We start from the raw sequence: 19,158 nt of genomic DNA on the forward strand, positions 1-19,158 counted from the left end.
ATATTTATATTAATTGGATCTGTGTGCTCTCTCCCTTCAGCCCAGGATACGCAGAGTAATTATACAATTGAGTTGATGCTAGCATTCATGCCGAATTTCTCTCAATGACAATCTCTGAAATACGATTGTCTTCAGAAAGCCAAAATACAAAGTACATTCAAAGCCTCGATGCTTTGAAAGTAGTTCTTATAAACACTGTATTAACATGTTTTTAGTAAGAACTCAGAAAGCATTGCATTCACTTGTCATATCTGATAATAATATAGCCAATTAGGATTATTAACTCAAAATGCCATGCCCCAATTCAGCTAAAACCCATGCTAAAACCAGCTGAGTAGACAACAAGTTAGTTCATGTTATTAGCTTGTGTAGCATTTGCTCTATACAAATATGATTGATGAATCGAGTGTGCAAGCTGTGTATACACTATGTATGGAACAGCATACCAGTTCCACGATTATTGTGAGCAAAAATATCACGTTGAGAATTATCATGATTATGACCATAACATTTTCCAGAAAAACTGCCATTCGTGCAAAAATACAGAAACATGACTTTCTTAAATTTAGTTGGAATTGTATATTGCATATTTGTTGGACTTTGCAAAAGAACATCAAACACAGTTACAACACCATGAACCAACCCTCTTGGTTGTTAAAAGACAGTTGCCTGGAAATTACTTTGAATGCAGCACATTTCAAAATTCATGATTTTGTTTAATAAAATTCAGTATATGCTCCATAAGACAATCTGTAAGTGTACGGCCTTTGTAGTTAAGTGCACAATAGTTAAAACGTTTTTTTTTTTTTTTTCTTTTTTTTCTTTTTTTTTTTAAAAGGCCCCCAGAACATAACAGCGATGGACAGCGGCACAGCTGTAGTGGGCTCTAGCACCGACTACTCCTCTTCACACCTCTCTAGTCTCTGCATTACTACTAACAGCTGCCAAAGCAGGTCATGGCCTCAGCAGCTAGAGCCGGTTTCACTGATCAAAAGGTGGAAAAACTGCTTTTTAAATCAGGAGCGTGTTGCTGTGTTCATGGTGCCCGATGAAAATAGAGGCACACTGTCAGCTCTCGCTGTATTGTGTAGTCGGAATGTATCCTGAACGTAAAAGAAACAAAACCAGCATTTGAGATCCTCATACCCCAAACAGGAGAAAAAAACCACAATATAATAAACATGAACTTTTCACACACAAAGTAAACATATCACCTGCATAAATGCTGGTGTCCAAATCCACCCATCCAAACTTAGCATTACATCTGAATGTGCAGTGATCCGAATCCTCCCTGTTCAGAAACCCCTGCACTATAAAAGGGAACCATTCACACAGCGAGAGCTGTTGGTTTGCTGATGCTCTCTAAACCGGGAGAAAACCCCTGGATGTAGGGAGCTCCTGTATTTCACAAGATGCTGAGCAGCAGCGCAGCAACAAGTCAATTTGGTAAACCAGGATGTTGACTTCAATGTAACGGCAGTAAAAAAAGAAACTTAAACAAGCCCACTATAAACACCATACAGCAAGAATATTAATAAAACATTATAAAGATGAAGTAACCCACGACAGAATCCTAATGGAACATGAAGGTAGCTGCAGAGTTCAGTGAGATTGAACCATCTCGTATATCAACGGATTAGAGAGTTCCCACAAAATACACTCTTGATATGCTTCTTTAAACAAATAGTTTGACATGTTGGGAAAACGCCTATTTGCCTTCTTGCCAAGAGTTAGTTGAGACATTTTTTGTGTCAGTGTTTGAAATATTTGTAGTTGTATTTTTACTGTAGCATTTATAGATACAGTGTGACTTACATTTGCACGACAAGCAAAAGCCAGTTAAGAATCACATTCATCAATTTGAAAGGCGCAAATAGGAATGTGCTGCAAATACAGAAGTCACAAGCAAATAGAGAAGCCCTTCACCACATTAGAACTAAGTTATAACAAAATGTAAGTTTCCTAGGGATATTCAAAACTGCAGCAATTATTTACCTTGCTAACAAGCTAGTACCGTATGTCCAACAATATATTAATTATACGGTCAAAATGTTGGAACTAAAATTAACATGTTAGCTCTTTTTTTTATAATTAAAAAATAAATTGATCAGTTTGCTATGGTGGTCAGACATTTTGTTGTTGTTTGTTGTGTCGTGTAGATCTTGCTCCGTTTGCGTTTTCTGCACTTGTAGCATATTTCTTTATGGCCTATATTTGCTGTCAAACTTGAGAATATGTTTCTTATCTTGCTAGTGATTTATTTGCAGTTTATTTTCTCTCTGCAATATCAAACTGGTCAAGATGTGTTCCTCATTTGCTTGTGCTTTATCTATAGAAATTAGTTTTATTAAACTACAGTATACAGCTCTACATGGTATAACGTAAGATTAACACAAGATAAAAAGGTAATTTTTTTAATTATTAACTGAAAGTATAAAAGTATAGAGGTCTGATGTGCCTTTGGTTTACCTTTTGATGTAAATTTGTAAATTCAAGTGAACAGACTGTTTAACTTCACTGTTCTTTGACTCCCGATAAAGGTCATATTGTTCTAAAAGTGTCAGGTCAGCTTTGAATCTGCAAGTGCCTCTTGGTATAGCGCTAACCTGTGCCTTCTATTAATATAAGACAGAATGGGAGATGTAGGTCGAAGGGCTGTAGTGGTATTCCCCTGAGACCGAGGCCTACCGTGAAGGTATAGGCCATCTGCTTCTCCCGGTCCACAGGCTTGATGAGCCTCAGGTAGCGGATTATCCCAGTCGGGGTCAGGCTGAAGATCGTGGCGTAGTCATCCAGGGTAATCTTCACCATGGGGTCTTTCGTCTTCCAACAGAAAGATATACAAAAAGAAATACATTACCATAGTGACATGAGCGTTTCATCATTGTTCCAAGGCCGCAGCTGTGGGGCTGAGAAAACCTATCAAACAGTATATTTTGATCTACCAGAGAGGTGAAAAAGTAATCCTGCTGGCAGGTTTTTCATCAGTCTTTAGAAGACAGTGGAGAAAGAGTTGAAGACTGAACCAGAAACCAGTGTATTTTTAACATGATAGATTTAATAAAGAAAAGACAAGAGGAAATTACTTCTGCTAAAACAACCCAAACCTATCATAGCCTCTGCTCCGTTTTAGGGAAAGTATTGTCCACATTAAGCAGTCGATAAAAGGTTGGATTTCTACAGCGTTTGTAACATTTTCAGGTAATATTTTCAATTTAAAAAAAGAAGAGACATTTACTTAAAGTGTGTCATAACTGCTGTGGTTAGATTGTGTTAACAAATACACGTTGGCTCCACTGTGGTCCATTGCTGCGAGTCGGCTTCGATTCACATCGATCACTGAGTCCTCTTAAGAGAGTTTGGTAAACATCAGGACTGGGTGGCTTATTGATTTTTACTATCACTGTTTCCACTCCACTTTGATTTGTTAATCTTCTCCAAAGACAGAGTAAAGGGATATTTTGAAAGATGAACTAGAGGTAGTAGTCATTTGTTTTGACTGTGTGTGCGCGTGTGTGAGAATGTTTGCTTCCACCCATTCAATATAAATCTATCAGTGCAGTCAGGGTGCTAGCTGGTGACACACACAAACACGCACCCACACAATCGCACCGTTTGTGTCAAACACCCACTTTATCCAACTACAATAAATTTATAAAATAAAAATATCATTCTTTTGAAAGAGCAAAGTTGGCACTCAGAATCATTGTATAACTTTTTAGTAAGGAAACTGTAGAAACCACAGCAAAACATCTGCATATGAAGAAGAACAACACAGCACAGCAAACCACTCCAAACACACACTCCCGTTAGGATATAAGAGTCAGTGCATCAGCTCCATGAATCTACACACACCCATCATTACCGGAGAGCTGGAGAGCATTTAATACACCGTTTATGAAATTTCGAAATAGCAGAAAAACTTATAAGTTCTGCTGTTGCGAACACACTGCAAAGCTCACAAATTGTGGATTAAAATGTCTCCAGCAGTGATGAGTGCTCTGTTTGTTTTTACTTTTTGCAAAGTGATGCATGAATTAAATGTAGGGATGTCCCAAGTCAATTTGAAAAGTGTGAATTAACCTGATCAAGGCTTGTTTAATGGACCAGTATTGGAAAAGTAAAGCCGATCCCCTTCTGATTCTTTGTTTAGTAACTTATAGTGCTCCAAGTATGTCACCCTGTTTTAACAAATATTGATTCACATTAGTTTGCAGAGTTTTTTGCCCTTGTTGCCATTACTGCTGCTGATTTTAGTTGTATTATTATGCTTTTGTTAATGTATTGTATATCTCCACTTCTATTGTGTTTGTTATCTTTATTAAAGTAGCTTTTGACTTATTAGAAAGGAGGAGAAGAAAAAACAATATTGGTAAATTTCCTTGCACTTTTCTGTAATCTATAGAGTGAAGTGATCAGTCAGAATCATACTTTTAAATTAATACTGATGGCAACGGACAGTGACCATCATGCAATACTATTAATGATAATATAAAAATAATAGTGGGATTAATAATGCATCCACTTCCACGTTTACGCCCACTTTTCCAGTTAAGACAACTCAGAGCTGTCATCTCTAACATGTCTCATGGCTTTACAAAGTCTTGTCATCCTCTGAACTGAAGCTTAACGTAGAAAAAATATTTTGTAATATCTTTCCGAAAAATTACAAATTTTCCTAAAATCGCTCAGCCCTAGTTTAGTGGGAAACTTAACAGAATACATCAGATTCAATTAATGATACGCACACTGACAATTGGCGAAAGCGTGCAAAGAAAGTACTTTTCAGGTACACCAAACAAACAAAACTAAAGCGTTTGACCTTCAGCAAGTGGAGCTGAAGAGAAGTTTGCTAAATCCTGTCCAAACCTTCCCCACACTGACACGTCTTCCTTTCTGCAAAGATATAATTCAAAATATTGCTGGTTTACATTATATATTGTAAAAAGCCAATTAACGCTGTGGTGCAGGTTTAATGGAGAGCTATTAAGCAGTCACATTACTTAATTAAATTGCTTTTCTGGTATAAATCGAGGCCCACTTTAAGCAATCAAGTGTGGAAAGTGCCGCTCTATTTAGCAGGAAAACATAAATATTGGATTAATCCCTCAAAAGATACGCAATATTGAAAAGGACTGAAATTTTAGAAAACAATTTGATCAGGACATCCCTAAATTACAATGTGTGTGTGTGTGTGTGTGTGTACATGCCATTGCACCTAAAAGCAACCCCTTTACCTACAGGTGTATCACCAGGAGCCAGCTACAACGAGGAGAAAAATACAGCAGGAGAATGACTCGTTGTTTGTTACTTTTTGTGAGTGCACAACAAAAACAAATGAATAAATGTGGATACATATTTAATCAATGCACTAAAAGCGCTTTGTGATTCATGAAGACATACATGGGTGGACATGTGTAAAGTATAGGCAACAGTGAGCATTGCCGGATAAAGGCTCTTTCTTTCTACCTCCTCGATGTCATTATCCAGAGCGATGATTCCCAGTGGGGCAGTGAGGTTGGCACTGGCTGAGATAGTCGTACCCACTGGGGAGGACTCGCTCACATAGCCCTCATAGGTGGCAAACTGGAAATATGGTGCTTGGTTGTTCTCATCCAGGATTTCGATAATCAGGTCAGCATAGGCTGGGAGGGGGTGACCGTTGTCTTGTTCAGCCTGAAATGGAAAAAAAAGACCAAAGCGAGCGTGAAAGTCAAATACCAACTAGCTAAGAAAGTCTTTATTTACTGCGGGAAATGTATTAGGAAGTACTAATAAGGAGTTGGATGATGAACGTTATGCTGTCCCAACTCTTACGTCTGGACAGAAAGCCATAATTTCTCCGAGTGTCATTTTAATTAAAAAAAAGCTACATTGACTAAATTTAATCAAGGGTCCACTTTGGATTAGGCCTCAGTAATTATCAGAGCACTTAACGCAAATACCATCATTTGTTGGGCAGAGGCAGTAATTAGTAGCTCTTGTTACACTGTTGAGTGGGTTACCAGTGATGGAAGGAGGCTCATTGGAAGTATTACTCACCAAGTCAGTGCCAGAATTGACAAATAAACGAGGGTACGAGCCTTTCCAGAGTGGTCTGCTTCGATTAACTCAACTGAGCTGAATCCGGTGCGTTTCCGTACGGTCTCTGTTCTGCCTGAAAGCTTTAGCGAACCATGGAGCAGTCTGATAGGATACAATCCCAGTTGACACCTCTTCGGCACGTTAATATCTTTCTCCAAAAACTGACATGCGGCACCCAGCCGTGGAACACAACTCATTTAAATGTCACATTGCAAGTTGATATAAATAGCAAGATTGAAATTACTCAATCGGGGAAGGATCAGTTCATGACAAAACCATCAATGTTCTCCAAGATATACTACATGTAATCAATATACTTTCTTAGCCTCTTAATGTTCTGCTGTCGCGCGGGCGCCCATTTCAACTATACTCTGTACATTCCGTTGTACATTCCGTTGTACACTGTATATCTATTTATAGTTCGGTACGAGTGCCATATGTTTCTGGAAACCTACGATTCTTATGATTCCAGCTGTCCACTCAGTTTCAAGATCAGACCACCACAGCAGCTACAATCAATACTTTTGTCAGACAACAACAAACAAGCGATTTGAAAATCAAGACAACTCACCGATGACGCCTCATATTGATCCATAAAACTATAATATTCCAACAAAAACGGCATTGTTACGTCATAAAGGTCCAATAAAAATAAATCCCATAAAAGATTTAGTCCAAAACACGTGATTACATCCATAAATATCCACCAACTGGCGTTGCATCATTCCATTGCAGCTGAAAGTTATGAACGAAAGCAGTTTCGTTTTTAGCAGAAAGTTAGGTTTGCATCAAAATGTCCGCCGAAATCTAACGGTTCCAATGAGACCCCACTTGAACCAATAGGAGCTTCATGTCCTGACTGACAAGCTACATTACCCAACCAGAAGCTACGTTGAAGTTTAGGCTCAGCCTCTATTTTCTTACGTGGCTCACGTCTGTCGCGTCGTACAGGTCAGATGACAGGCGTTTCGGACAGCCAATGAAATTGCCTAAACAAAGATAGACGGGAAGAGGGGGGGCAAATAATCCCAACAGCCTTCAATTTGATGAGAAGAGACAGCTGCTGTAGAGCTTCAGTCTGAAGTGTAAATTAGCATAAAAATGCATTTATACTTCATTCTATCTGTGTCAGCAACACTGGTAGTATATATGAATAGTACCTATATAAGTTTGCAAGACTATAAGCCTTTTTAATAGGTATATATATATATATATATATATATATATATATATATATATATATATATATATATATATATATATATATATATATATATATATATATCTCAGGAATATTTTCAGTCTCAAAATGAAAAAACGCCTAGACATTTCATTAGAAAAACATGTGTAAAATATTAATTTTCTGTGATATTGTTATCAACTTTTTACTTAGACTAGAAAAGGCTTCAGGCTATGGTCCCATTGTGTTTTCCAGTCCATAAGTCCCATTTATAGTCATCTACAGGCATCTATTTACAAAGAAATGTTCAGACGAAAATAAAACCCTTATACTTTAGTGTGTTCAAACTCATATAACTCAGTGGCAGCAGCACTTAAAGTGATTCTAACTATTAAGGGAAAAAAGCTTCAGATTGTTACCTTTCAAAAGAGACCAAGACCATGCATTTACTCCAAATAGTTCAAGTACAGCTTGCAATTTACTTTGGGTATACCTAGATAGGTGTTTTTCGTCAAATTTTACAGGAATGTTAAGAGGTTAGAATAGAAAAGATTACAAAATACTAGAACATGCAGGGTCACTGGAAATACTAAATGTTACAAAACCGCTTCATAAATTCCCAGAGCTGTACACTCCCAAAAAAATGCATGAATGAAATGTTGACTCACCCGCATCCAAAACCCGTTTGTATGCGTGTCACGTTCAGTGGAACGCGAATGAAACTGTATCGCACAATCGCCAAAATGTAAACAGTCCTTCCCCCTCATTTTCCAGCATAGTTGGTGACATGACTGCTTAAGCAGCTCAGTGCATTACCACAAATACAAGTGTGCGTTGTCCCAGCTTTTCAAACTGTAAAAAAACCTGAAGAGGCTGTACTTTAACCAGAGTCGTGTCTTAACCCAGCCCAGTGAGAGCAGAGCAGATGAAGGTGGTCTGGCCAGGCTGTCACTGCAATCTTTCCCCTCCGCACATATGTCACCATTGGCTTCCACACTGGGATGCTTCATAAAAATTAAAGCTTTGAAAATGCAGATGGAGAGGGGGAGTGAGCCGACATCAGTTTAAGCCATGACCTGGAACTAATTATCCACATTAGCTCGATTTCACTGGGCTTGTGTTGCAGAGAACTGATTGCAACAGGAGAATATAGTTCAACAGCTAAACGGTAAAGTGCTGGGGGAAATAAAACACCTCTGTAATTTCTTGTCTTGTGTGTATATCATGTGATTGCAGAGCCCTGCTACACTTCTTTGCAGTTTTGGCACATCAAGTTGAGTTTCGCTCCATTTCCTATTTGTATTGGTATCGCCATGTTACACCAGCCTCTCTTTTCCAAACATCTTCTACCTTTTTCCCTTATCTGAGGGATAATAAAGAACACCCACACTGCACTGACCCAGAGATCCAATCTGCTCACACAAACACCAGAGGGAGAAGCGGTGTCATTGACAGACAAAGTGCGTGCGCCTTGCTGTTCTTGGCTCATTTCCTCGACATTGAGACACACACACACACACACACACATATACACACACACACACACACACACACACACATTTTGTGTGTGAGAGAGAAAAGACGTGATGGAGGTTTACAGTGTTCCCTGGTGATTTGGCTCTTTAGCGGTGTCCCAATTTCTGGAAGGCAGTGCTAAATGACCTGCGCTCCAGCGATTCGACACAGGAACCTGCAGGAGAGTCGCTGCTCCCAAAGGTCATTGTTTATTAGTCTTGATTCCTGTCCGGACTCCACTGCCTTTGTCACTTCATTTCACCCCAGTCATTCGGACTCTATCAGGATCAATCATGACTTTTGAACAACAACAGATGTGTTTGCTTAAATATTCTTGAGATGCTGCAGCTCATTCCATCACTGTTTGTTTTTATCTCCGAAAGCATTAGCTATGTGCACCACACACTTCGCTGCATCAGAGCACTCTCAACACACCGAAGTCTAATTCTCACTTCCCTGCCCCTTGGAGTCATTGAGCAACACTTCCTCCCCATCTTTATAACCGAGGTAGATAAGGCTCCAACAGTGCCTCCTCCACACACATCTCTCCATCTAGCTTGGTGTGTTCCTGCTGCCCCTTTGAACTGTCTCCATTCCCCTAGCTATGCACAATCCTCCCAAATACATGCAAAATGCCTCTCATATGATCAATCGCCCTTCGCCTTCTTCCTCTTGTGGAAATCAGCTCTCCCTCTCATCTCTTTGCTCCCCAGCTACTCTGGTAAACAGCAGGTTACACAGCGCTCAGAGGTGTCTAGAGGTTAGTGATGGCTGGATGGAAAGTTCATCTGCACTGCTGCTCTACACCAGCGGTAACGAGGCAATCCCTGATTCTGCTCGAAATTAGGATTCAGAAAAGTGCGCCAGCCTATCCTCCTGCTGAGTCCATAAATCATAACATCAACCCCCAATCTCCCAAGCAGCTAAAGATAAGGTTGATGGCCTTCAGGACTGAGGCTATCTAAGTGGAGAGGGTGCATGCTTAGGTTTTCGATCAGGTCATATATATTTTGGCCAGTGGATTTCCATGACTTTAACTTTTTTTATTTGAGCTATTTCTATTTATGCTTGAAAAAATAATACAATAAATGAAACACAATAAATTCCCAAGTACATTTGCACTTTCTTTTCTTTCTTTTGTGGTGGGTTTAGTTTCAATCAAAAGTCCCACAATACATATTGACCAGTATAGGTGATGTCCTGTGACTTTTGACAAAATAAAACTAGCACCGATTCAGAATTGTATCGTTTACCTTGATGATGAGAGTGAACCTTTGATACAAATCCCTGCTGATAGGCTGCAGGACACGCAGTTCTGCAGTGGTTCTATTTAGCGAGAAATACTCTGGATATGCGACGGGATGACCTGCAATATAGAATAGAAATATTCACAGATTTGGATTTACTGCACTTTATGATCTCAACAAAAACAGCCGATTTAACATCCCAAAGTCAAGTCATGGCTCCCGAGCGAGCCAAATAGCATCAGATGGGTAAAATCAGTAAAGATACATGATGAACCTACCAACCAAGATGTAGTAAATTATTCGAGGTCTGTCTGACGGAGGTTGTATGTTTCTGTCCATGTCTACGGCCCGGATTGCTGGGGTCACATTCAGTGGGTTCAGTTTGCTCTGCAACAAGAGAAGGAGGAGTCAGTCAACAACACAGCAAGACAATCAGATGCAAACCTGTTTATTTTCTGCTGACTGTGAAGTTGTAGCCCACAGTTGCACAGACAGTGTCTCCTATGAGAGCATGATTATGCAGAGACAGACATTTCAGTGTCTTATGAATCGGAAAATTCCACTTGGGTGGGATATCATCAGCCCTGGAAAACATATTGTGTGCCGAATATATCAATATTTTGGTGTTAACCAACGCTTGCAACTGTGCTCCTCTGGATTAAAAACAGCTCTTTAGAGAAGCTGGCCCATTAAACTGTTTTCTGCTTTTGAAGAGGATGAGAGGAGAGGAGGCTGCAATTGGGCATCTTTGAAGTCTGAATATTAAGACTTGTAAAAGAAACAAATATAATATTTCTGATGGAGATGCACTGATACCGATACAGATTTTTTAATCAGCTGGATCGGGTAGTATATTCATTGAATAAATAACTTTCCAGTTAATTTATACCAATTCATTTACTTGTTGTATTTTGTTTTACAAAGTTAACGCAAAGCAATGTTTAATCAAACCTAATGTTGCCTTACACATAGAAGAATGATCGCCGTCACTTCCACACAGTGAGGCATACAGCTTATGAATTAAACACTGGTATCCATCCGATTGGTACTCATTACTGGCCGATACCCGAAGCCCAGGTATCAGTACGAAAATAGTTGGATCAGTGCATCCCTTCTTTCTGATATCCAATTAAAGAACCAAATTATGTCTGTAGGCCAGTAATAATCATTAGCACACTAGCTAATATTATGGTATTTGATTAATAAGCTAGTGATATGAGATATGTTTCATATGCATACTTTTAAAATGCTTATTAGAGTTGCACATTGAAGATAATCTGTTGTGGTGCTGTAGGCTACTTCCCTGCTCATGCATACTCAGACGACATCAGCACTAATTGCCGAGGTCAGCCTCTACACTTTTGCAACAACATATGGCTAAGAGGGTATATGTTGAGCACATCACATCATGCCAAATGCCTCAATACGGCTGATACAGAACGCGTGAGTATGCTAAGAGGCCTGCGTTAAACTTCCCTAGCATAGGCACATGGCTAACAGCTCTTTGGCAAGAAGCAGCCCTCCCTTAGGGGGCACATTTATATCCCTCAGCTCTGGAATAATCCGTACACCCCTCCCTAACCAGCCCTCTCGCTTTTACAATGTCTGGAGGTGCGCTAAATCAAATCCCTCTAGCTCTGCACAATGATGATTAGCTATAATACCCTCCTCCAGCAGTCATTATCAAGGGGACTCCAGAGCCCACATTATATCCCTCCAGGGCACAAAAATAAATACAGATCAACTTAATAATGCCTGTCTAGCCATTGTGATTAATTACAATAAACTCATCAATTATTAGATGACAAATCCCCCCGTAGACAGATATGTTAGCATAATGGTTATACTGCAGAATGGAGAAAAATCTGAAACCAGCAAAACACTGACCGAAAACCGCAAAGTTATGAAATGAATCACTTTTTAAAGGAAAGTAAATGAAGACTAATGTTCTGTAACAGACTCAATAAACAAACACTATTTTGGAAACACTCTAAATGTAAAGAGGATACATCCTATTGAGAAAAATTGAAATGTATACATAGATTAAAGGGATGTAATATCAACGTAACGTCAGACTTTATTGGCATGAAGCTTTGACAGGATGAAACCATGCAGTGTTTCCAGGGGAAAAGCAGGAAGACAGGGAAAAAGGGCAACATTTTCTCACACTAATGAAAAAGCTTTAGTTTGTGCACCCGGCACTCCCAGGTCCTGCATACTTAGCAGTCTGCAAACCTTTTATCATAAATTATACATTACATGGGCAAACTCTGAATGGAAAGTCTGGACAAACAACTGTGACACACTATGGCAGCTTCTCTCTCCGTAGGCCTCAATCTACAACCTTTGATTTTCTCAACCAATCCAAATAGCTCCCGTTGTGCTATTATTGCAGGCTTCTGTGTTCGTTAATTTCTTTCTGTCTCAGTTAAATTCAATTCAGTTCTACATGTTCGAATTATGTCAACTCGTACATCTAATCCATGCTTGACGCAGTCTTTTCCCAATACTGCTTCAGAGCAGAATTCTCAGTTATGCGTCTCCTATAGTTTCATCCCAATTCAGTTTGTGGTGCTAATTAAACTATAATTTAGTTTGTCAAGCTCCAAATAAAAAAAGGGGAAAAATAACTTGTAAATCAAGCAATTCTACATATTAGTAAAATGCTCTGACATCACAATGATACTTTCACATTAACAACATATACTTGTTTGTTGTTATTAATGTGGAAGTATCATTGTATAGATTTAGTAATTATTTTATCCGTTTCAAGCAGTATATAACACTGCAACGACTGCAACCTTTCCTGCTTTGAAGACACTGCAATGCCAACCTCAATCTAGTCCAGTCCAGTAAATCCAATCAAATCCAATCCAGACTTCTCCAGTCCAATCCAATTCAATCTAGTCCACTTTTGTCTTGTGTAGTCTAGACTGCTGATAAGGACTGTGTTATAAAGTTGAAACCCCCAGAACAAGCGAGTAAGTCAACCTTTTAGTAGAGATTGTGTGTTAACTGCCGTTCCCAGATGCTAGCTGGGAAATATGGAGAACATTAAATATCATACTATATTTAACCAAATACCGCATTACAATATTAGGATGATATTGTCGGGTTGACCATTGGTGCGCTTTCACAAAATATCTACACAATGAGATTTCTGATAAATAATTATCATTGGCTATAATGTAGCCTTAAAAACTTGGAATACACAACACATATGCCATTGTACGAAATCCAAAATCTATGACGATATCTAGAATAGTATATGGAGGATATAGATGTATTGCCCAGCCTTATTTCAAGGTCATGAATAAATGGTAAAACTCTGAACTTATAGAAGAAGTCCTTGCGGTGCTCTGAATAATGAAAGGTTTACATATCTCCAGTCCCATGGCAGCCGATCAGACTCAATCTTCTGATGAAGAAGATGTGAGATTGTTTTAAGTCTGGTCAAGTCAAATACAATAATTCTGCACAGTCCAGTTAATATCAGTTCAGATATTGTCATACATATAAATACACAGTAGATAAACTGTTTATATATATATATATGTATATATATACATATATATATATATACATATACACATATACATATATATATATATATATATATATATATATATATATATACACACATATATACATATACATATATATATATATATATATATACACACATATATACATATACATATATATATATATATATATATATATATATATATATACACATATATATATATATATATATATATATACACATATATATATATATACACATATACATATATATATATATATATACACATATATATATATATATACATATATATATATATATATATATATATATATATATATATATATATATATATATATATATATATATATATACATACATACATACATACATACACATATATAATGTCTATTGATGCACCACCACAGACTCTTTATCTCATTTCCCTCTATCTTTCTTGCTTCTGTGAATTCCAGTAGTGTTTGGCTGTCATCCCAGGTCAACTCAGCCTTCAGCTCTAATTGCTGGTTCAACAGACCAGAAAATACCCCTGGAATAACCATGCTGAGACACAACAGCAAAGCTTGCTCTGCCTACACGTGTGGAGGCGAAAACAGGGTGGAAGCGAACAATTAGGCATTTTTACATGCTGGAATAGTTTAAACATAGTACAGATGTTTCACAAATCTGAATTATGTGGCACACGCGCTCACACAGGATGATTGGAGATAAAAAAGGAAACCTACGTGCATCAAATAACAAATATGCACATACTAATAACAGGAGGAACTCTGTTAAAATGACCTTGTGGAAGAGCAGCGTGTTCACAGTTGCCTGTCTGCCTGGTTCTTACCGGTTCAGTGAATTCAGGGATAGCAACACGGTAGGTGAGGGGGTTGCAGTCACGGGTGTTGTTCACCAAAATGCAAGGCAGGAACATGGGACCCAGGTCGTCTCCGTCTAGAACATCCACGGTCAGAGTCGTGGTGGCAGTTTGCCTGTTGGGGGGGTATGGAGCGCGGTCCTGGAAGATGAAGAAACACTTTCAATTTTAACCTTCAAACTCCCAGATGATGTGTGCACAATACTACTACACACTAGACACTGCTCAAGCTAAAGTCAGTATGACACTTTAAAACCTTGACAGATCTCTGCAGCTATTCTTGAGCATATATTACAATGTTTTGCCATTATGGAAGCTCAGTCATGTATTTATTATTTTTAGTCCTCATTTGTCTGCTTTAGGAGAGGGTACTTGAACACGTTTTCTATCCTGTAAGTAGAATGTTATTGAAATATTATAATATAAAATAATAATGTTTTTTTATGTGCTATTATGACTGCAAACCATCATCACTTCTAAATAACCCATTTGTTATCTCAATGCAATACAGAATAAGGAAAAATATGCAAATAGAAAAATATGTCGTAAGAGTTTTTTTGACATAAAACATGCAAACAAATGGCTTTTTTAATACACTATGAATTATTTATTAAAGCATCATGTTAGATGTTAGAAATCAGCTGCATGATTTGCTTCATGTTTTGCTACAAAATAAATTCATGTTTTTAAATGTAAGAGATATTATGATGCAAACATTAAACCCAACAACAGACCACTTCAAACCAGATAGAACAGTATGACTCTATATTCTGCTTAAAATTCTTATAACATACATTTTTACATTAAAACACATCTTTTCCGCAGCTGTCCTTAAATATCTCCCACTGTGTTGCTGCTGCTTCTCAGAGTTGTGCCCTGAGAAGTGAGCAACACAGCCCTTTAAAGATGCACTGTTAGTGTAATTGAACTCTTGACACTAAGAGCAGAGAGTTCTAGTAAATAGCAATACCATGTATTTCTTTCTCTACTCTGACGTCCTCCTGCAAGAGAAAATAAAAATGTCCCTGGAGGACCTCTTGCCAGAGTAAAGGGTTGAGTCTTTTGCTCCCTCATACAGGACATGGAGAGAATAGAAGATTAATTAACTGCTAAATGCTCATCTGTCCTGCAGTGCTTTCTTTCGTAATATTTGACCGCTGCTTTCTAAGGTAAATTATTATGTTATCAGTGGCTGGGAAGTGATTACAATAGTGTGAATAATGAGGATTGTTGCTTTTGTCTTTTTGTGAAGAAAGGTTCTGTATATTGAGTCTCACAGCTTTCAATCAATAAGGTTCTGAAACATTCAACACAGTTTATATAGGTACGGGGAACTCTTAAATCCCAGCCTGGGTGTTTGTCTAATTTAAGTAAAATTCTTGGCCAGTGGCTTTGCGGTAGCTCTTGCTCAACAGACATTTACTGCCTAGTAGTGGCTTAGGGTAAGAACTGAAAATGAGAATAAAAGTGCCTTCATTATAAGTCATACTGACATCATCAGGATTACTTGTTTTACATTATTTTTGCAGACAAGTTGCCCCATGAGTGTGAAGGAAAATTCCCTCCCTCAAGTAAAATCCATAATTTTGCATCCATAATTAATTCTGATTTGCTAAATTGCTCTCGTAAATACAGACTACAGACAGTTATCACAGAATGTCTCAAAGACAGCTTCAATCACTTTTAATGACCAAAAAGAAGTAAGTAGTAATCTAAGCTGGAGGGTTCAATTATCTCTGCTTGATATTGCTGACCATGAGCGATCTCTGAATTAGTATTAGGTAATGGGCGTTAAAACGCTTGTTTGTGTGATTCCCTCACACTGACTGCCAACTGAGGAATCTCTAATTACTTCTTGTTAATATGATAAAAAAGGAACACAAATCCAAGTCATGACAGGTACAACTAATACAAAACCAAAAGGATGATTGGCTAAATGATGACCAAATTTATGTAAAAAATAAATAAATATATATGCCAGGTCTAGCTTTAAAAGTAGATTTAGGAATATAAATTATGCAGTGCATTGACTTGAATTCATTGAAGCAGCAAACTATTGAACTCATGGTAATAACATCCGCCCACTAAAATAAAGATCTAAAATATGCAAAAAAAGAAGACCGTAAGTGATTCAATTCCTTGCTCGAAACAAAAATGTGTGAATTCAGCAGCAGCTGCTAAATAAAACGGAAATCTTTAGATATCAGCTTACCAGCATTGTAATTTCTTTACATTACACAAAATGTATGAAATCAGAGTCTATTTATCATTTGTTGGCATTGAGCTCATACTGGTATTATCACAAGACTAGTCAAAAGTCACTTACATTGGCTTGGACCAAAACCAGGTAGCGCGTTCTCTCCTCATAGTTTAGCCTCTCTGCCAGAATAATGTGTCCTGAAAGGGTGTTTGCAACACTCACTGTTCCGTTCGATGCCTGAAAGAAAAAGAGAGTTGATATGATAAGACAGGAAGAAAGGTGGATGTGAGCAATAAGTCATGACTCCTGAAGACATTTACAATGGTGTAGAGGGTGTTTATAATGGCATGATCCATATACCGGGTCATTGGGGTTGTAAAGGATGCCGTATTCTATATGTCCATTGGGCCCATCGTCAATGTCCGTAGCGCCATTATTTCCTGAGAAGCCAGTGAAAATGGTCGTTCCAACTGGTGTGAGCTACAGGGAAATATGAGAGTGTGGAGAAAGAATAGTCAACGGCTCAAACAGCCCCTTGTGAGTACAACATCTACTTACAGCAGAGAGCCTGCCATGCATATAACTATTACTGTTGCCACCCAAGCCCATTAGTACACAAAAAGAAAAAAATATCTAAAAGAGGAAACGTTGCAGTCAGCAGCAGTCGGAAGACTTACGTGCTGACAGAATAACAAAAAGGAAGTATGAGAACCACTGCTTTTCCCCAGAGCCCTCAGCGCTGGTCCACAGGACCAGGCAGCGAGCACGAGCGCTTGTTCAGAGGGGAAGTTAACAGCAATGTAGAATGACTCACTATACTGCTGGGGCAGCTGCTAATGCTAGGATAACACACTCTGACAGGAACTTCAAACATGCAAATTACACAAAGTGTAAACATTGGAGACAAAGTCGTGGTTGTTGAGAACTCAGCAGGGAATTATCTCTCTTATCTCAAAAAACACGAGCTGTAAATTCAGAAGATTTGATGAGTTGCAGGTTTGTTCTGGAGGCAAAAGGTTGTCCCGTCCGGTGCCAACAAAAAGTATGTAAATGAATGCAGAGCGGGCTGCAAGTAAATTATTGTAATGCTCTCCTGACCTGCCAGTTTGCATTAATACGTACTGGAGAGATCAAATGTACAAACTCGAGAAAAAAGAACAAATATGTTGACCGTTATGTCTGACAGGGAAGTAGCACTTGGTTTGCACAGCCACATTGTTCATAATTGAAATATGAAGATATTATTTCAATCATCAAAAAATAAACATAATAATGTGTAGTCATGCAGTCAGATAGTCACATCACATTCCTCAATAACATTCAATCAACAGTTTCCTTTTACTCTTCAGGATCATGTTGACAGTCAATATATATATATATATATATATATATATATATATATATATATATATATATATATATATATATATACACACACACATATACACACATATATATATACACACACATATATATATATATACACATATACACACATATATATACACACACACACACACACACACACACACATACATATATATATATATATATATATATATATATATATATACACATATACATACATACATATATACATATATATAAAGATTCTGTAGCAAACAGCGATGCATGCCACTTTGCCCTCATTTGTGGATTTGACTCAGGGACAGCGAGATGAATGGGCTATAACTAATACATAGGCATGCACCAATTTTCACTGGAATTAGCTCATTTTCCACAGTAAACTAAACTAGTCCAATCAACATTACAATTCTGCACACAGTGTCTGGATTTACAGGAGTCGCTCCCTTACCTCGTTGACGGCAACATAGTAGCGTGGCTGCTGAAAGCGAGGGGTGTTGTCGTTCATGTCCCTCACAACAATCCGTACCTCGTGGAAAATGACAGTACCGACCAGCTCATTGGTGCACTGGACCTGAACCACGATGGTGGTGATGTAGTTGGGTGGCTGAGAGTGAGAGAGAGAGAGGGAGAGAGAGACAATTAACGTTGTATATGTTGGAATTCCCTTTTCGAAAGAACAACACGTCTACTTTAACGGAGATAATCAAATGAGAGTCGCTGCACTAACCTTCACTGGTTCCCAATACTCGAAGCAAACAAGCTACCTAACCAGTACAGCAAACAAACAAGACATGCAAATGATGATCAAAGCAATAAGGCAGAGGGGAGAGAGGTTTTGGGAAAACAAATATTTGTACCAGCATCCACCAGTGCTGAACCAATTTACTTAAATGAATGTATTTATTGGTGAACTGTATTCTGACATTGAATTCATCCTGACTGAATCGACTTCAGTCTGGATGAATTGGTGTAATACTATTGGTGTAAACAAATCACAGCTATTGCTGTGTTTTAAGCTGGATTGTGCGGCCTGATTTCGCTTTGTAAATATTTAATGTAATAGCTTAATCAAACATCTGATCAAACAGAGCGGCCGCCCTTGTGCCAGGTTCTGTTTAAAATGTATATTGAACAGCAACAGCTGTTCTCACTGCC

At 38.2% G+C, this 19,158-nt stretch overlaps 1 protein-coding gene across 1 annotated transcript in view; it reads right to left on the bottom strand.

The window, feature by feature from the left end:
- LOC306746926 (protocadherin-15-like) overlaps positions 1-19,158 on the bottom strand; it is a gene marked incomplete at both ends in the record, with an annotated part of 133,932 nt that overhangs the window by 78,585 nt on the left and 36,189 nt on the right. Inside the window, 8 exons of the mRNA XM_079229912.1 lie at positions 2,689-2,823; positions 5,470-5,676; positions 10,033-10,145; positions 10,305-10,413; positions 14,406-14,576; positions 16,762-16,872; positions 16,996-17,115; positions 18,452-18,607. Coding sequence (XP_079086038.1) covers positions 2,689-2,823; positions 5,470-5,676; positions 10,033-10,145; positions 10,305-10,413; positions 14,406-14,576; positions 16,762-16,872; positions 16,996-17,115; positions 18,452-18,607 — 1,122 coding nt within the window. The remainder of the gene's footprint in view (positions 1-2,688; positions 2,824-5,469; positions 5,677-10,032; positions 10,146-10,304; positions 10,414-14,405; positions 14,577-16,761; positions 16,873-16,995; positions 17,116-18,451; positions 18,608-19,158) is intronic.

The sequence above is a fragment of the Taurulus bubalis genome (assembly GCF_910589615.1).
Source record: "Taurulus bubalis genome assembly, chromosome: 14".
Lineage (NCBI taxonomy): Eukaryota > Metazoa > Chordata > Actinopteri > Perciformes > Cottidae > Taurulus > Taurulus bubalis.